Source organism: Pleurodeles waltl, chromosome 10 (assembly GCF_031143425.1).
Source record: "Pleurodeles waltl isolate 20211129_DDA chromosome 10, aPleWal1.hap1.20221129, whole genome shotgun sequence".
NCBI lineage: Eukaryota > Metazoa > Chordata > Amphibia > Caudata > Salamandridae > Pleurodeles > Pleurodeles waltl.
This window is the reverse complement of record NC_090449.1, coordinates 2,453,571-2,474,300: the sequence shown is the minus strand read 5'-3', so window position 1 is coordinate 2,474,300 and position 20,730 is coordinate 2,453,571. Positions and strand designations below refer to the sequence as shown.

The window sequence follows — 20,730 nt, the reverse complement described above, 5'->3', positions numbered from 1 at the left end:
AATGTACCAAAAACTGTGGGTGGATACGTGGCATCACCCACACTCAAGGCGTTCCACGGATTGAGTGTGGGTGATGCCACGTATCCACCCACAGTTTTCCCGGGGCAGAGAAACCCAAGGCGGCGACTTGTGCTGCCTTGCATTACTCCAGATCTACTAAGCCACGCAAGTTGGTTCTGTGTGGTACAGGGAACCTGACTTAAGGGCTTGTGTTGTCCTTGAGTCACCTTGCATGACACAAGGGCAGCGCGGGCCCTTGATAAATCTAGCCTCATTGTCTGCAGCCCTAGTCACATTTGTAAAGCAGCAACATGGATGTCTGTTCATCCCATCACAAAACATTACTGCACTGACATGCAAACCAGACTAGAGGCTCATTAGGGACAAACCCTCCCTAAAACACTTTTAAAGATATTCCAAGTACTTTTCACAAGCAGCTTCTTAAAATGAGGAAGGGGAGTGCTTTCCAGTCCATGCAGGGCACGTGCTCTATTGCAATATGTGCTGCAACGAGACATACCTGTAACACTCGAGTTGCAGCTTGTATTGTTGCAGATTCACAAGCATCCTGCTCGCCTTCCTAGATGCAGCACAGAAGCGGGGCACTGTGATAATTCCATGCTACAGAGCACACATACACAGACGCTCTTCATGAGGGGGCGGCAGGAGGGGGAAATGTATACAATTTAAGGTGGAGTCTTTGTCCTGGTGCATTGTGGGTTTCTGTAATGGGATCACAAATCATTTGCACCTTGTCCGAAAGCATGTCCTCATCGAAAAACAAGTTGTAATATTCCAGACCCCAAACTACAAGCTAAGAGTGTGATCATATCTGTCTATAACACTGCAAGCTGAAAACCACGTTACAACTAATGTCTTCCTCACCCATCAGCAAGTTTGAACAGAAAACAAAGGGCCAGATGCAGCAAGCAGTTTTGCCCATTCTGTGTCTATGGGAAAATGTATTCGTACATATAGCCCAAAATGTTTAATATGGGCTGCAGCCCTGGACTTTCAACCTCGCCGGATATGAGGTGGGAGTAGAGAGTTGCCGGCCAAGTGCTGCCTGACCGAAGGGTGTGGGAAACCTCTGTGCACTTGTCAGAAGTCCCTGTCCTATTAACCAGAGTAGAGAAAGGGTGTTTCAAGGGTCTCCATCCAGAGAGGAGTGTTGGCGGAGTACATGGGGTTTCCAGAGGGCTCTCAGCACTGTGCCAAGAGGGACTGAAGCGGAAGAGCTGTGCTGGAGAATGCAGGTGGTGGTGGTGGTGGTGGTGGCTTTTGGTAGATGTGTCTCTAACGAGATTCCCTACGGTAGGAAGTGAATTGTAAAGTTGAGTGGTTTTCTCAATAGCACCATGGAGGCAGTGAGGGAGCATTCATCTGCAAGCTTCCAATGGTACGCAGTAGGTCCTGGCGGTCCTCGACGCTCACCTTCAGTCTCTTTGCATTGTTTGGCCTCTCTCATTGTCCCCCTGGCATGCAACGTCTGAATCTTCTCTGTTTTCCAGATTGGGCGAGAGAAGGTGCTGGTGAAGACGAGCCACGGTATCCTGCTGAAGACAGTCCTAAAAAACGACACAGGCCTGTACCACTGCGTGGCCACTGAGAACCGCTTCAAGCACACGGTGGCTCGCATCCGACTGCGTGTTCTGGATCGCTATCTGGTGGACATGGCCTCGATGGACCTAGCATCCATGGAAGAACTTACCCCAAATGGGCAGCCGCCTCCCCAGTCCTCTGCTCCTCCCCTGGCAAGGGGTCTGCCAGACGCGTTCGAAGAGCCAGAGATGCGGGTCATCAACCAGTACTGCGCGAGCTACTGGCAGCAGCTGAGCCATGCACCGCGACCTAAACGAATGGGTGAACTCTCGTCAGCTCCGCTGGCACCAGATCCTGGCACTGGGTGACTACACAGAAGGGCAGCGATTCCCACACGCGGACGCCTAGCCTTTCCCTTGCAACCAGCGGCGCCTTGTGCTAAGACTCCACGTCAGGCCGGATCTACTGGGCACAGTGAGCTGTTTGCTGGGGAGGGGAAGGAACTGGCCACACTTTTAACTACTGGAATGAGACAAATGTGTTTTGTTGTGGGAGTTGAATTTAAGGTGTGTGTGTGTGTCTCGGGCTGTGGTGTAGAGGGGTAAGGGTGGTTTATGCGCGTACACTGCTGCACTGCGACTAACTATGGGTTGCTTTGGGCTTTGGCATCCCAGACTCTAATCCAGATGATGAACCAGTACTTGGGGTCCAGACCATGGTTTTGGGGAGGGTCGTGGCTGAATGGTTTCTATCAGCACTGGCGTGTAAGGAGAGGGTTCATGGGTATTATCTGTGGACACTGCCTTGGCTCTAAGCCACGTATTTATGTTTGGGTTCCATAAACATCTCTCTGTGGCCATAGGCATTACTACGGCCATGGGCACAATTTGGGGTCCATAGGGGATAGGTCAAGACTATAGGCTTACTTGGAGGGGGGAGGGTCATGCCAGCATTAGCAGCTATGGGTTTAGTGTGCGCTGTGTGGGGGGAGTTCGTGGCTACAGCGTCACTGCTAGTAGGAGGCCCTGGTGGTACTCATGAAGATGTGGGGGTCCTGGGTGCAGCCAGTCATGGCTCAGATTTATTGTCAGAGGGGTAGTGGGTAGCTGGGTATATTTGGGTGGGCATTGCCAAGATCCTTCAAATATACCCTGAGACGCTACCCCAGGTCACATCCACTAATCGTGGCTGAGCCTGGAGGGTTTGGCCTACACTGGTGGCAGAGCTTGGCACCCCTGAGTGTAGGGGGGCCGTGATCGAGTGGTGGCCTTGGTGTGAAGGGTATGATGTGGTGAGACGCAAGAGAGCATGGCTAGGGCTAGGATCAGTGGCTATTTCTACGGGTCCCAGTGTGGGCCATAGATAGAGATCCCTGCTGTCGCTGTTTGACGAGTTCCAGGCATGGTGGGAAGCCACAGGTATGTTGGGCTTGGCACAATGATTAAGGTTTTAGAATATGCCTTGGATTCAGGGGTCGCTGTACCGTAGAGGGGGAGCTGTAGCTATGGTTTCAGGATAGGACTTACAGCCGCGAGTATGGCGGGCGGCTCAGGGTGTGTTAGGTGTCCACATTGATGGGTGTGGGGCAATCTATATGGTTGAGGGTTAGTTACAGTTTAGAACTGGGGTTCCTGGGATACAGATTTGAATCTGGGATGGGCTGTCAGTTTTAGCTCTGATTTACGCTTGGTCACACATCTGGATTATAATCAGTTGACGTCAATGATATAGGTTGGGGTGGGGGAGGGTCTATTTAGGTTGCACTTGGGACCATTGATGTGTTTTGGAGTCAGATGCAGTAAAATGCTGTATATTATTGTTTGTTTTAATGGGTAATAATTGCTTTTGAACTAAATTGTGGAAAAAATAATTCCTTTAACAGTTAGAGGCAGCTGATTTTGTTTGGGTAGGGTTTAGGGATGAATAATCTGTTTTAGGCATTGTTGACTATGTTAGCGGATCAGTCGATTTACATTGTATGGTGTTGATTACCATATATATAGGAGGGGCCAGGATATAGGGTAGGGCTGTACATCGCATTGTATTCTACAGGGTTCGGTCACTTTTGGAGGACTTTGCCTTCAGCAGGTTGGAAGAACGTGGCGTGCACAATACTGACAGGCGGTTGTAACTTGTTTCTGCTGTGGGTTCCCCGCCAGAGGGCGTTGTACTTCTGGGAGGACAAACCATGGCAGCTGGGTGTAGCTGAAGCCTCTAAGGGTCACTGTTTGGGGTGCTGGCTTTTGTGTCCCGAGGGATCTGTATTTGTCGTAGGGTGTCTTGGAATGAATTACTTTAAAGTGGAGACACTGGCATGAGAATGGCTTTGAGCGCCTGGCTTCACCTTCTTTGAGGGGGCTGCGCTGAGCATTGGGTGGGCTCAGCGTTATTCAGTATTCATTTGGGGAAGTATTACTCATATGGGCCAAATGTTTTCTTGTTGTCATTCGATGCTTGTTAGGACCTTTGGTTGGAGAAGGAGGAGAGGTTGGTTGCTGGTCCCTTTGAGGGGATATATGTACCTCTGTGCAGGACACAGGTTTGCTTGGTTTCCGTCTTTTTGGGAACTTGTAGTTGTCTGAGAAGAACCAGTGGAGCAGCAGGGGTCTGTCCAGGGGAGGGCGTGGGAGGGTTATTGGCGTTTGCTTGTATTCCTGTGTGGAGATAGGTTTGAGAGTCAGTCTTTGGACTGAGTGTGGGGTGGGGAGGAGGATTGATTTGAGGAGTGTAGTCCTGTATCTGTGCTGAGGGTGCCTTGGAGAGCCCTCCTTTGAGTTAGGGAGGGTGCCGGGCATGTATATGCCTCTGCTTGGGTTGCCTTTGTGGCCACAGCTTTGCACTGAGGTGTCTGTAAAGAGGTATTTACAGATGATGGCGTCGTCTTACAAGCTAACGCGTAGGAGAGGAGTGTTGACAAGAGTGGTTGTGAATGTGGTGGTGTTTAGGTGATAGTGGAGCTTTGTGTTTTGCTCTTTGATGTCACAGCTTGCTGAGGGCAGAGCCTGGTTGGCAGAGAGACTCCCATTCGGGACGCCACTATCGTGAGTGACTATTACAGTGAGTACGTCTGCAGGAAGCAACACAGAATTCCGGCCCCACTTGTCACCTATGTGATGACGCCCATAAAGGAGTGATTTCAGGATGCTCATCTTGGGCACACCTCGCTGCGACCACCATTAATGTGAAGTAGACTCTTCGAATGCGCCATCCCTCACCTCACCGCGGTGCATATCTCTGAGTTTCCCTTCCTGGTCCTACTGCTCATGCCCAGAGCACAGAGGTTTAGTTTAGGGGTGGCTACTCTGACCCTGAACATGCCCAGAGCACAGAGGTTTAGTTTGGGGGTGGCTACTCTGACCCTGAACATGCCCAGAGCACAGAGGTTTAGTTTGGGGGTGGCTACTCTGACCCTGAACATGCCCAGAGCACAGAGGTTTAGTTTGGGGGTGGCTACTCTGACCCTGAACATGCCCAGAGCACAGAGGTTTAGTTTGGGGGTGGCTACTCTGACCCTGAACATGCCCAGAAGGTCAAGCCGCCTTTTCCTGTCTGGAATCCCATTTGTACGGTCAGGGTGGATGCCTTCATGCCGTCTGAAAAAACAAAGAAGGAATTCCCAGGGAGGTTCTCATGGGGTCAATGACATAAGAGCCAGGTCCTTCCTTCCTTCGTTCAAAAGTGCTCTGCATATCAAGCGGTGGTGCGCTGCGTATTGCTTTAAGCCACATCTCGGTGCAGAGTTGTGGGCACGTCTGGGCTCGAGACTTGACAATCTCATATAGGTATGATGTAAACATCTGTCACTGCAAAGAAGTCCTCCCCACTGCCACTGTGACAAAGATCCATCCTAAGTTCCAGGAATAAGCTGGTGAATCCCTGCAGATCACTAGAACTAGGCACCCCAACCAGTAATGGAATTACAACACCACTGGAGAAGGACCAAAATGCTACAGCAGATGACATCCTCGCTGCCAGGATCGACCTAACCGGCTCCAAAGGAAATGATGCAGACAATGAGTCTTTTCTCATCTGCAACTTTGTACACCGGTTGGGCTGACGTCACATCCAGCCGCCCTCTGCTTCTGGAAGTGGTTGGAGCATTGTTTACCTTGAGGACTCATCAGAGAGTCCTTCGCCTGAACATTATCTTTGTCTGATATGCAAATGACCTGAGCTCACAAGGCTCACAGGTGCCCTTTCTGGTGAACAAGGAATTGATAGACTTGTTCTTACATTTACGAGGGTTTTGCTTCAGTTTTGTGGCACACCCCAGCACAAAATTATTGTTAGCATTACTAAGCTCGCAAAGTCACTTTGCATGGTTTAGTAAGTCCAACATAACGCAAGCCTTGTCTTACTTCACGTAGGGCAGGCGTTACATGGGTGGAGCATGGGCGTTCCAATGCATCCCCCCAGGTGTTTTAACGCACACCCAGATGTACAAAGACTTGTAAACCTGGGTTTGCGCAAAAATGGTGTACCTACCCAACATGGAGCATAACCAGGAGAAATATTGCTATGTTCGATGGCATGTGTGGGTGTAGATACAGATGCTGTGCATACTTCTGCCATCTAGTGTTGGGCCCACATGTATACAAGTTGTTTTTCTTCGAAGAAGTCGTCAGAGTCACGAGGTAAAGTGACCCCTCCTTTCAGTGATACTGCACATCGTCATCGACTCCATTGTTAGATTGTTTTCTTTCTGCCATCAGGTTCAGACTTATTCCTCGATACTCTGGTTCGAGTTCACCTTGGGCCTCCTTTGGAATAGTTATAACTATTATATTCATTCATCGGTATTGTTTTTAATCACGTTATACTCACATATTGACAACTCAGGACGAAAAACACAGTTCGTCGGATTGACAGAGTTCGTCTATGGCCTTCGGGTCTTGCCCGATCGGTCATCTATATTTTCAACACTTCGTTATCTAATTGAAATGCGCTGCTGATGGAAAGGACACCTTTCCGTTTTTGCCCCAGGTGTCATGCCAGGTACCCCCACACAGACCTCCAGTAGGTGTGTAATCTTTGTTTAAACTCCGGAGCAAAACAAAGAGGACTGTGAGGCCTGTGGATCGCGTCGGTCGAAGAAGCCGCTACAAGATCGTCGGGCACGTTGAAAAGAAATGCACCGAAAGGTCATTGAAGACACACCGGATATCTGCAGTATTCAAGATGCCAAGCTGTAGTAAGAGTTCCAAGAGGCTACAGCGGCGGAAGAGGAGGCCTTTCAATTTCTGACTCGGGATCCGAATCGGAAGTTGAAGATGGCATGCAGTCACAACAGGTACCATCAGCGCAGCATGCAGTGAGTACAAGCCCCGTATTCCAAAGAAGCACGCTGCTTCAACAGAGACTAAGGCTATTGGGCTAACGCTGCCAGCAGGCCATGGTCGGCACAGAGCAATTGCCAAGGATGCCCCCCCCCTTCTGGCTCAGCACCGAAGGCCAAGCCTAAAGACTCCTCACACAAAACAGCCTCCAAGGTTTCAGCACTGACTCGACCTAGGCTGTCTTCAGTTCTGACAACATCTGCATCAAGTTTTTTTATATCGAATCCAAAACATTCTTGGGTATCGAAAGCGTCCACATTCAGATTGAAATCATCTGTTTCAGTGCCAGAGCCTATTTTACAGACCAGGGCTGAAAAACTCGATCCAAAACAAAAGACTATTCATATTCAGCCAAATACTGGTCAGATTGTTGCAAAAGTTGCCCATCCTAAGACACAGACTTCAGTTGAGGAGGATACTATTGTACAATCACCTCCACGGAAGAAGGACATTGCCATCAGTCTGGTACCTCCACCTTTACCACCATCTGCTCCACCTCCTTCACCACAGTACTCACACTCTGAGGCAGAAGATTTAATACATCACGCTCCATTAGGGTCCCCGCACTCCTATGTAGAAGATCAAGGGACGGATGAGGATACACAACGGCCACCATGAGATCTCTGGGACATGTATGATATTGACCCACCAGGGGACACAGATCCTGATTCCCGGTTCCACTACCGAAAGACCCCATAGAAGACGATTTTCTGTTCTAAATACTTCCACAAATAGGGCATCTCAAGATCACCCTACGTTAAAAGGGATGACTAGGCATGCAGAGAAAATTTGTAAAGATCCTGGTCACACCCGAATCATTACGGCTAGGGTTGATAAAAAAATATATAGACCAGCCCCATCAGATCCTGCTTCTATTAACGGACACATTTCACCAGATTCTTTAGTGGTCTCCAACGCTTGTAAAAGAGCTAATTCTCAAACTTCTGGGGACGCACCTCCTCCAGATAGAGTCCAAGCTTACTGACACTTCAGGAAAAAGGGTGGGGGTTCGAGCAGCAAAGCACTGGAGAACTGGCACCCCAAAAGCCCTATTGGCAAGATATGACCGGGCTCACTGGGTCGAGGTGGAAGATCTTATCCAACATCTCCCAGAAAAAATTAAGAAGAAGGGACAACAACTTGTACAGGACGGCAAGTTAATCTCTAACAACTGTACCAAACCTGCAGTAGATGCAGCAGACCCAGCTTAAACCGCAATAAACACAGGTGCACTATTAATAAGTCACGCATGGCTGCGTATCTCAGGTTTTAAACCAGAAGTACAACAGATACTTTTAAATCCCCTTTTTGATCAAAAACATCTTTTTGGTTCACAAGTAGACCAAACTCTTGAGAAGATTAAAAAAGATGCTGATGTCGCAAAGCCTATGGGAGCTATACAGACTCCTGGAAATAGAGGCTCTTTTCATAAATTAACTGTCAAGCAATGTAACAGGCAAGCAGCATCAGAATCCTCTAGCTCTTTCAGACAGCAACACTTACCATCCCCTTCGAGAGGTTTTTATAGAGGATCATGTAGGAGGAAACAACTCCAAGGGTCCAGGAAGAAGTGTCTCCAAACACACCACCCCTTCTACCTCAAAACTGTGACTCTCTTTTCATTCCCCCCCAATCACACAACATCTGTCCGGGGACGTCTACAACATTTTTTTTCCAGCTGCAAAATATAGCAGACCACGGGGTGTTGGACATTATTCAACGTGGTTATTGATAGGAGCTCATAACCACACCTCCAAATATACCGCCAAAAAAGCATAAACTTTTCACTGGAACATGTACAATTGTTAACTCAAGAGGTAAGGCTATGCTTCAAAAATGTATTCTCTGTATTTCCTCATTCCCCAAAAAGATGGGTCCCTTCGTCCAATCCTAGATCTCAGACCACTAAATCAAAATATCCTATCAGAACATTTTCATAAGGGCACTCTCAAGATGTAATACCACTATTACAGCAAGGAGACTTCATGACAGCCCTAGAGCTAAAGGATGCTTATTTCCATATCTCAATACATTCAGCACACAGAAAATATATCAGATTTGTCATACAAGGCAGACATTATCAGTTCAAAGTTCTCCAGTTCGGAGTATCAACGGCACCTCATGTATTCACAAAATTCCTTGCAGTCGTCGCAGCACATCTACGCAGACAAAGCTTTCATGTCTTCCCATATCTGGACGATTGGCTTATCATCCTTTCAACAATGTCTGCAGCACACACAGACAACTATTTATCTCATACACAAGTTAGGGTTTACCATCTACGTACAAAAATCACCCCTACAATCATCTCAAATACAGCCCTATCTAGGAGCTGTTCTACACACCCACTTAGGATTAGCCTACCCTGATGCAATCAGGATTCAGAATATAACAACTCTATTGAGTCAAGTACTCCCCAATCAAAGTATTCCAGTACGAACAGTCCAGAGAATTCTAGGGATGATGGCATCATGTATTGCAATAGTGCCACATGCACGGTTACCCATGTGCCCGCTGCAGGAGTGTCTGGCGAGTCAGTGTCAGTGGTCTCAAGCACAGGGTCAATTACACGCTCTAGTGTTGATAGACAGCGGCACACACTTCTCTGCAATGGTGGACCACACAAAAACTAACAAAAGAGCGGCCGTTTCTAGATCCTTTTCCCCAGCTCACTCTCACAGTGGATGCATCCCCCACAGGTTGGGGTGCCCATCTACACAATCTCGCAATACGAGGACTGTGGGATACCAAACAACAGGCTCGACACATAAATTACGTAGAGCTTCAGACAGTGCACCTAGCGCTCAAAGCTTTTCTGGTTTATCTTCAAGGCAAGATTGTTCTAGTCCGGACGGACAATGCAGCAGCCATGTTCTATTTTTTAAAAATGGGGTGGGGGACACACTCTACAGTTTTCTCGACTAGTTCAGACAATCTGGCATTTGGCAATCCAACACCGGATTCATCTGTTAGCAGAAACCCTCCCAGAAATGGACAACAGTCTTGCTGAAGTACTCAGCAGTTCGAGGCAACAAGTCCATGAATGGGAACTCCACCCTCAGGTACTACAAAAGTTCTTATGTCAGTGGGGATTTCTACACATAGATGTGTTCACAATAGCAAGCAATGCAAAATGCCCAAGCTTCGCCTCCAGACTCCCATACCCCCTATCCTCTTTGGATCAACTGGTCAGGGATATTTGCTTACACTTTTCCACCTCTCCCCTTTCTTCCCTTTGTGGTGAGGAAACTCAGACATTCTAGTGGCTCCCACGTGGGCACGTCAGTCATGGTTCACAACACTACTCAAACTCTCAGTAGTTCCACACGAGAAGCTTTCCCTATGCCTGGGCCTTCTCACTCAGAATCATGGAGAAGTCAGACACCCAAACCACAAGGAACTCAACCTTGCAATTTGGCTTCTGAGGTCAAAGAGTTTGGATATTTGCGTTTACCTCCTGAATGCATGACTATTCTTAAGGAAGCACGCAAACCCACAACCAGATTATGCTTTGCCGCTAAATGAAAAAGGTTTGTTATTTATTGACAAACCAAACAAATTGATCCATTTAATGTACCTATTTAAGATATTGTTTGCTATTTGTTATATTTGCAAACTTGTGGTCTAGCATATTCTTCATTACGGCTGCATTTGGCAGCAATAGTAGCTTACTTACAAAATAGGCAGCATTTAACAAAATTCAAAATTCCAGTCATTAAAGCATTTATGGAAGGTCTTAAAAGAGTGATTCCACCTGCAGTGCCCCCAACACAAACATGAATTCTTAATATTGTACTTACCAGACTTATGGGACGTCCATGTGAACTTTTACATAAATGTCCAATTCAGTTTCTTTCTTGGAAAGTAGCTTTTTTGGTGGCAATACCTTCACCAAGACGTGTGCGTGAAATCCAGACATTAACTTGATTTCCACTTTTCACTTGAATCAATTGGTTGAGTTACCAGTATTTTTACCCCAACCTGATTCATTTGCTGAAAGAGCTCTACATACCTTAGATGTCAAAAGAGCAGCAATAGAACTAAAGATGTTTGTAATACTAAACAACTTTTTGTGGCTTTTTCACCTCCACATAATGGTAACGCTATATCTAATGCAGATTTAGCAAGATGGACAATCAAATATATCCAAACATTTACCCATACTTCCTAGAGCACACTCAGCTTGTAAAATAGGTGCATCTATGGCTTTCTTGGGAACCATACCAATTAGTGAGATCTGCAAAGCAGCCACATGGTCAAATCCACACACATTTACCAAACATTATTGTGTGGATGTCTTCGCACGGCAACAAGCAAGCGTTGGACAAGCTGTGCTACGTACTCTTTTTCAATCAACTGCAACACCCACGGGTTAGACACCGCTTTTGGGGATGGCACTGCTTTACAGTCTGTGCAGAGCATGTGTGTCCACAGCCACACGTGCCATAGAACAGATGTTACTTACCGTGCAAGCATCTGTTCGTGGCATATGGTGCTGTAGATTCACATGCACCCACCCACCTCCCCGGACATCTGTGGCTGTTTCACTATTCATTATTACGAATCACATGCATGGACATCTCTTACTAACACTATATTCACACTCCATTCTCACCCGACTGCCAGAAAACAATCTAACAATGGAGTTGAAGCCCATGCGCTGTATCACCGGAAGGAGAGGTCACTTCACTTCCTGAGTCCGACGGCTGGACATAACACTGGATGGCAGAAGTATGTAGAGCATGTGAATCTACAGCACTACATGCCACAAACAGATGCTTACAGGGTAAGTAACAATCCTTCTCCTCCTTAGTTCCTCTTTCTGTGTGTGCCTCACATAGACAGAGTAAAATGCCTTGGAGAATTGTTTTTGTGCAGGAAGGCTTCCCCCTGATTCGGAGGTGTAGAAGGAAAGGTTTTTATTAACAAAAGCAAAAACCACTTGCTCAAAGCAGCAGTTAGGCAACAAGCACCACTGGTTTAGAACTCTTTTCAGAAGATGTGCTGAAGTTATGGCATCGTACATTTTAGATGGCAGTTAGTCGTTCCTGGAGATAAAAACAAACCCATCCTTCCAAAGTCCTTGCAGCTATCAATACAGAAAGTAACAAAGTGACCCAACAGCAGCATAAAGATCAATTTAACAAAATCCCTCAACTTTACCCGGCTGTTAGAAGGAAAGGGCTCTATAGTCTGTGGGGATAACAAATGAACTCTGCAGTATGTACACAGACATTGACACTTCGGCAAAATTAATAAGCACTTGTATTCTGCTGCTTAGAGACTCGTTGACACAAAGGCAATCACAACCGTCTTTCCAATTGCCCAACGTATAAGCACTGGCATCTGTTACATCTACAGTACAGTCCCCAGCAATCAGTGACTTCAAAGCGACCACATTCGCCATCCTTCACCAATCTAGATGATTCCTCATTCTCTTTACTGCACATGAATCAAGGTTTGTCTTTATCCATTCATGCTTGGCTTATGTTTTGTCAGTGAAATAGAAGCACATTTGAAATAATTTTTTGCAAGGTGCAAACAGGATCTAATCTGATTCTCATTACCTGGATTATGTACCTTCAATAGAGCTTTCACCAAACATGGTGTTGGTTGTCTCCTAGCCTTGGATGTATAATGACTCGACTAACCAACTTCCTCCATCCTGATCTTCAATTTCTCCCCATTTATGCTCAATAATTCATTTTTATCACCTCGAGTAGCTCCCCCAAAATCAGAATATGCTCTTGCAAATGCTTTCCATAGATCAATGTGTCATCATTGAAGTATACTGCTACTTGCAAACCTTTAAACAAGCCACGCACAACTCGGTGAAGGACCATGGAGGCAGACGCCAACACAACACCGTGTGATGAAAGGTGGCAAAGATGATACACAGAAGATAGATTGTAGGTATAAAGAAAACGTCTTCTACATCTAGTAATGCCAAAATCTCTTTAATATTACAAAAGTTACAGAGTTCTACAGAGATGCAAATATAAAGATCACGTAAATCCGCGTACATGCACAAGGAGCTATCTGCCTTCCTGGCCAAAACCTCTAGAGAGCGTCAATCCCCACTCTTAGTTGTCCTACACGCGACACACACACCTTTCAAGTCCTTCCTTGTGACGTCTCTCACATCCAGCAACGGGCTGCGGACCGATGGCGCAGGTTCCTTCTCCAATAGAACTGTGTGTGGAAATCCACTGAGCTTATGAGACCAGGAACTGCCAGTGTCTGCCCTCTTCATGCTGTCTTTGCACTCGATCATTGGGATGCAACGTAATCCATGGATCCTACTGCTGTGTCCACCTTAGGAAGCAGGTGGCCTCGTTGTCCACACACGTAGGCCTTTAATCCTCCCATCAATCTGCCTCTGCCTCAAGCTGTCCTGTCCGGGCTTACTTTCATTCACCATGGAATCCTTCTCGCCCACGTGCCCCTCAATCTCCACTCCAAGTGCAACAACGCGCTCCCATGGTCAGTTCCGCCAGGTAGGCATCTGCATGCATGTGCTGGTTATTCCAGAGTTACATATGCAGTGAACATGCGTTCCACTCAGTTACACTGCAGCCTCCTGTCTCATCAAAGTAAGCGTGGGGGTGCACTGCAGAAATGAGGACACTGAACCCCAAAGATCAGGTGCTAACATAGCCAGTGTCCACAAGACCCTTCCGTAGTCTCTTCAGCCTTCTAGTAGAGGGGCAGCTCCCCCAGAATGGAGAGGGCGCCTTAAATCAAACAATCACTGCTCTGCGCACACGGGCATGTGGTACTGATTGGCCGCAGCTTCAGTCGCAGCGCATGGAAAAGACCTGACTCCGGAAGGCAGAAGAGAAGACCCTTATTGACTAATGCAGGAACCACTACACAATCAGCGGGGAGGCAACAACTCGCAAGTTTACAAATCCCGCCCAAGATGCAGCGCAGTTATAATACATTCCAGGCAGAGGGTAAGCCCTGCGACACTTAACAGGTGCTTGTACCAGTAGGAGACAGGCGATACGTCAAATACCAGCAGCCGCGCTAGCAGGGTGGTCAGGGTTCAGAAGTAAAGAAGCCCTCCACCAGCAGCTGGCCACAGCCTCCTCACCTGGTAGGCCTTCGCAGTCGCACACACCCTGCTCGTCCGTGGAGCACTGGAGGGGGTCTTCACACTGCCAGCGACATTCAGGTACTGTCTCCTCCTACTCAGGTGATAGCTCCATTAGCACAACATCCCCCTCCCCACTCACTCCGGCAGCTCCACCTGGAGTCTGCATCATGTGTTCTGCACAGCTCGCTCCCCTCGGTCAGTGTGTGATCCTGGCTGAATCCAGTGATTCCAGCTTCTGACACCAGATCATAGGTGCTCACAGGACTACAGCGGGGAGGGCACAGCTGCAAGAGTGCAGATGCCCACACTAACCCAAAGCTCTTCAGAGCTCCAAAGCTTAGTCCATGAAACCCACGTTGTGAGGTGTGTGTTGATAGCGTATCACAGGTTGGGGTTTTAAGGTTGTTGAGGGGGCATTTTTGGGTTGTCATCTTAGATGGTACACTGTTGAGTTAGTAATATTTTAGCAAACGTTTGTTGAGTTGATCTGTTTTTGGGATGGGATCTTGAAGGTCTCAACTGTGCATTAAGGTCTTTGAGGTTGAGGGTTTTTTACGTACCGCTTTGCTGTTTTGTGTTGGGTTTGTAGAGTGTTGTGTAAATGTTATTGTAGATTAGCACTTGTAGGAGTCTGCTTTGTGTGTGGACCTGTATTCTCTGATTGGGGCCATTAACTGTGTGCTGCCTGTCAGAAAACACTATTCAGGCTTGTAGCAGCTAGATGTCTGCATCATGTGTAGTTGTACATCACATGCTTTGCACGCTTCTGCCATATAGTACTGGGCGCAGACATTGTAACTTGTTTTTCTGCTAAGTAAAGGATTCAGTTTTGATGTGACTTGTGACCCCTCCCACGAAATCCACAATGCACCAGGACAGAGGCTCCACCCTAGAATGTATTAGTGGGAGTGTTCAAAGCATGTGAATCTACAGCAATTCGACCTCAAAACTGACAGTCACCGGTAATGAACACTTCCTGTGACCCAGCGGTCTCCAGGGGGTCCATGTTGTATTGGGTGAATGGATTTCAGAGAAGGGAATTGTCCATGTAGTTAGTGATAAGATGGTCGCTGGTGGGTGTCTTGTGTCTGTGGACATTTTCTAGCAGAGCCCTTGTATCTGGGATGCGTTAGATCTGAAGCGTGTTTATCTCTGTATTTATGTCATTTTGCTGGGACATATTCTTGGGGTCTGGGTTCACAGATTGTTGACTGTGTTGATCAGTTAGTCTTCGGGAGCATAGTTCTTGGTTCGTGTCACAGTTGAGTACATGTTCGGTTTGTTGAGATGCGTGTTGGGGACAGGCCCTGTTTTCTTGGCTGGTTTGGATTAAGTTGCTGAGTCTGTCCAGTGTGGTGTTTCCACTTTGTTGACTTGAAGGGAAAAGGTTTGAGATCCACCTGCCAAAGTGCAGCAGGACTGGGAAGATGTCTGTGAGGTCTCATTAGGGCAGCTTATGGGTTGTGGTCTTGTTGGAACATTCTTGCCGGGTGCCTATCTGAGGCATTTGTGTGGCACTGGTCAAACTGGGGCATTATGATGGGCATTGGTGCCCAATGAGCACTGTTACAGCTGGGAATCCCTCCGGGCAGAGGTGAAGGAGCGGCCTGCCTTCTTGCACTGGCCTCACTAGGGGACCCATGTGGACAGTTTTGAAGCTATGAAGTTGCTTCCTGTGGGTGCTGGTCTAGGTTCGGAAATCCTGTGGAATGTGTTTTTTCCAAATCATTCCTGTGGGCAGTGGTGGAGCCGTGCATTCCTCTGGGTAGTGGTGTAGTTCGAGGCACCTTTTGGGCAGCGGTGAATCTGGTGTCCACTCTTGGACAGTGGTGAAGCTGGAGAGTGCCACTGGGCAGGGGTGAGGCTAGAGAGTCCCGTTGGGCAGTGGTGAAGCTGAGATCCCTGGTGGGCAATGGTGAAGCCGGAGACCCCCTGTGGGCGAAGCTGGAGACCCCCGGTGGGCAGAAGTGGTGCTGGACACCCCATTTGGGCAGTACATATGTGAGACAGCTTGGGGTCAGTATTCACAGACTACAGCATGAACAATAGTTGCAAGGATAGTTTAATCTCTTACAGGACGGGGCCATGAGCTCCTTGTAAATATTTGACTTGTGGGCCCTGTGCTTCTGGGGAGTGTCCTGGCTCTGTTAAAACTTTCCTCTCTGTCAGGGACATGGCCCAGGAGAGGACGTCTAGTACTACTGCTGTGTGCAGGATGTTCACCTCTCTCCACAGGGCTAGAGAACCCCAGGCCCATCACTCCAGAATAAGTGCGTGCGATTACTGCCCAGTGTGCAGGCCACACCTGACTGTGAGATTACTGCCCAGTGTGCAGGCTACACCTGACTGTGAGATTACTGCCCAGCATTGTAGGCTACACCCGACTGTGAGATTACTGCCCAGCATTGCAGGTTATAACTGAGTGTGAGATTACTGCCCAGCATTGCAGGCCACACCTGACTGTGAGATTACTGCCCAGCATTGCAGGTTATAACTGAGTGGGTGCGATTACTGCCCAGCGTGCCGGCTACAACTGAGTGTGTGTGATTGCTGCCAAGTGTTGCAGGCTGTAACTGAGTAAGATTACTGCCCAGTTTGCAGCCTACAACTGAGTGTGTGCCCTTACTGCCCAGCATTGCAGGTTATAGCTGAGTGGGTGTGATTACTGCCCAGCATTGCAGGTTATAACTGAGTGGGTGTGATTACTGCCCAGCATTGCAGGTTATAGCTGAGTGGGTGTGATTACTGCCCAGCATTGCAGGTTATAACTGAGTGGGTGTGATTACTGCCCAGCGTTGCAGACTACAACTGTGTGTGATTACCGCCCAGCGTTGCACACTATAACTGAGTGTGTGTTTGATTACCACCCAGCGTTGCACACTATAACTGAGTGTGTGTTTGATTACCACCCAGCGTTGCACACTATAACTGAGTGTGTGTGTGATTACCGCTCAGCGTTGCACACTATAACTGAGTGGGTGTGTGATTACTGCCCAGCGTTGCAGGCTGTAACTGAGTGTGTGTAAGGTTACTGCCCAGAGTTGGGGTTCACAGCAAAGAATGTGAGGTGCTGAAGTTTGGTAGTGTGTGTGTATGATTACTGCCCAGTGCTGGGGTTTATACTCAAGGTGAGGTCAATGCCCCAGGATGGTCCGAGCGGAGTGAGGGGTCATGGGCAGTACTGGGTTTAAGTAACGGGCGCGGGTACTGCTCAGTGTTGGGGTGTTAGAGTACTGGCTCATTACAGGTGTGTGAGCTTACTGCCCAGTAGTGCAGTTTCTAGCTGGGTGTAGGTCAGTGATCTGTGCTGGAGTTTATAGCTTCTTGGTAAGGCCACTGCCCAGTACTCTTGTTTAAACAATGTGAGGTTACAGCCCAGAGCTATGGCTCCTGGAAATATGTAAGGTGACTGACCTGTTCCTTCAAGATCAAAGTATATGGCTGCAGATGCAAGGTGATCTCTGAGGTCACTTCCTGATACTGCACTTCACAGTAGCCTCTTGGAGGTCACTTCCTGATCCTTAAGGTGTTGTATGGGGAAGACAGATTAAAAGAGACAACATTTGAGTGGCTGGAGCTCAGAGTTAGCTGTCACCCTTCCTAATAGCAGGTGCACACACAGTCCCTCCCCTAAGCTGTCACTCATTCTTGGTAGAAACGTCCTTTATTTTTTTAAATCTCATTTTTCTAACTCTGCTGATTTTGTAAATTTGTCTTTTTCACTTTTGGATGTGACAGAGTTTGTATTATTTTGATATCATCTTCTGCTCTTGAATTCTAACAGATGTATACAGTTAATAAAATCTCTTTCCCTTTAATACTTGTGTCATCAGGCTGAGTTACTGTACAAAACACTCCTTTTCTAACTGGTCGCCCCACATGTTTTGCCCTTTGCTAGACACCATATTATTATTGGCTTTAGAACTCTGTGCACTTGACCTTTACAAAAGGGGAGGGAACAGGCTGCCAAGACAATTCTTGTGTATCCACTCACTCTCTGGTTGCTGATTGACTGCGTTTGTGCTGCCAGACCATTATCTGCGTTTATCATGGGTACAGTGCCTGCCTCCAACTGATTTTTAGTGTAGGATGTGGGGGACACTATGATTACAATGGTACACTCACCACACACAAACACCCAGCCCTCAGAATTCAGTTTAGTGGGGCCGTAGACGTTTGCCATCTTGAAAAACGGCCAAAGTGGGTAGGGTTGACCTGGGAACTTTTATGATTGGTTAGGGCGTGCTCGGTGTTATTCCCACCCACTAGCTCATGCCTGGCATAAATGTGGCACTTCCAGGTGCCTGCTTCGGAACACTCCTGGGCCTGATGATGTGCAGAGGAAGAACAGAAGAGGATTGGACCGGCTGTCTGTAACCCACGAGGAGCCCTGAATAACTGAACCTGCTCACTCTTGTACCCTGGACAAAGACGTGGACTCCAAGGGCCAGTTGACCGACCTCCTGCGTGGCTACAAGGAGACCGCAACCTTCAAGAGGCTTTTTTCACGAAATACCCATCTGACCGGTGGCAACTGGACCTGGACTTGACCCTGCTCTTGGCCTCTGCCTGATGTGCTGAGGGTCTCTGAGTGCCTCCCCTGAGGTCTTGGTGGCTTTAGAAGTGTCCTCCTGTGATGGTTTGGACTTACATGACTCAATCAGGTAAAATCTTTGACCAGGATGAACCTGGTAGGTGTATCAGACCTGTGCTGTTTCGCAATCAGCCTCAAAGTGCGCCTAGGTCTCGGTCTACCGCAACTGTGGACTATCATTGGAGCTTTCTGCTTTTTGGTGCTCTCTATTTACAACTTCAAGGAGGTTTAGGCCCATATTTATACTTTTTGACGCAAAACTGCGCTAACGCAGTTTTGCGCCAAAAAAATTAGCGCCGGCTAACGCCATTCTGAAGCGCCATGCGGGCGCCGTATTTATTGAATGGCGTTAGCCGGCGTTAGCCGACCGGCGCTGCCAGGTGTGCGTGAAAAAAAACGACGTACACCAGGCAGCGCCGGCGTAGGGGGATATGGGGCTTGGGCATGAACAAATGGGGCAAGTCAGGCTGAGGCAAAAAAATCGTCTTAACCCGATTTGCGCCATTTTTTTTGGGCGCCCAGACGCCATTAACATGACTCCTGTCTTAGCAAAGACAGGAGTCATGCCCCCTTGCCCAATGGCCATGCCCAGGTGACTTATGTCCCCTGGGCATGGTCATTGGGCATAGTGGCATGTAGGGGGGCACAAATCAGGCCCCCCTATGCAACAAAAAAAAATTAAAAAAATACTTACCACAACTTACCTTTTCTTTCCTGGGATGGGTCCCTCCATCCTTGGGTGTCCTCCTGGGGTGGGCAAGGGTGGCAGGGGGTGTCCCTGGGGGCAGGGGAGGGCACCTCTGGGCTCATTCTGAGCCCACAGGTCCCTTAACACCTGCCCTGACCCAGGCGTTAAAAAGAGGCGCAAATGCGGGGTTTTTTGCCCCGCCCACTCCCGGGCGTCATTTTTGCCCGGGAGTATAAATACCACGCACATGCCTGGGAGTCATTTTTTAAGACGGGAACGCCTACCTTGCATCTCATTAACGCAAGGAAGGTGTTCACGCCAAAAAATGACGCTAACTCCATGAACTTTGGCGCTAGATGCGTCTAACGCCAAAGTATAAATATGGAGTTAGTTTTGCGTCGAATTTGCGTCCAAAAAAACGACGCAAACGGAGTATAAATATGCCCCTTAATGTTTTGCATTTTGACTTTATTACTGTTTTGGTGCTGCATAAATACTTTAGACATTGCCCACAACTACTAGGGGACAAACTCAGGTTAATTTAGTGACTTTGAAGGTTCGCCCTGACAAGGATTGTGATTATTCCTTGACGTGGATAGACCACCACCCCAAATATTAATCAAACGTCTTACAGTTACCCACACAATACCCTCTGCCTTGGTGCGTGTACTGCCTTGAACATTCTTCAAATGCACATGTCCCAGCCAGGCCCCCTCGAAGCCACAAGCTTCAGGGCCTGAAGAAGGTCCAAGGAGTGATTTTACTTTCCGACACAAGAAAGGAGGCGCTCAGATCTGCAAAGGAATAAAAGTCTTTCACAAAGAAAGGGTCATACAGGTCGAAGGATCTTCCATAATAAGCAAAGGCTCTGATACACATCATCTGTAGTCATTCTAACAGCCACCAAGCCAATGTAAACCCAAATACAATACAGACAAATGTAGAAAACATGTTAATTATGCTATCTGAAGTAACAGTTGATAGATGGGACCTGAGGGGCAATTGTTGAATAGAAAGATATTTATCAAACCACCGGGATGGAGCCCTGAGGCCTTCTGTGCACAGGAGGGTCTGTCATACGTTGGGTTGTCACCAACATAAATGGCCTCTCAATTTGAGCCAGAGAGTACATCCCAGAGGTGCCCCTGGTGCCAGTGACGATGGCTTTAGGAGAATGGTGGCCACCCTCCCTTCGTCATGTCCTTTACATTTCTTCATCCGTTGTCCCTGCACACACCTCCAGCGATGTCTTTTAGTAGACACAGGAGCAGGTATAAACAACTCACTAACTTTGCAGTTCAGTTTACTCACATTTTAATTATTTTAGCATTCAAGCATTTCCTTAGTCAATATCGTAAATCTGTCCCGTATTTCATGGATTTTGTCATTCATCAAAAAGAGTGTTCCTTTGGGCCACTGTTTTGGGGACTGGAGCACTTTTGAGAACGAAAGTCCCTGCAGTGAAGGGTTA

General features: G+C 47.7%; 1 protein-coding gene across 1 annotated transcript in view; it reads left to right on the top strand.

Moving 5' to 3' along the window:
* Positions 1-17,795, top strand: part of LOC138260864 (semaphorin-3F-like) — a 447,618-nt gene extending 429,823 nt beyond the window's left edge. Inside the window, exon 18 of the mRNA XM_069209297.1 lies at positions 1,512-17,795. Coding sequence (XP_069065398.1) covers positions 1,512-1,910 — 399 coding nt within the window. The 3' untranslated portion in view covers positions 1,911-17,795. The remainder of the gene's footprint in view (positions 1-1,511) is intronic.
* Positions 17,796-20,730: the final 2,935 nt, after the last annotated feature.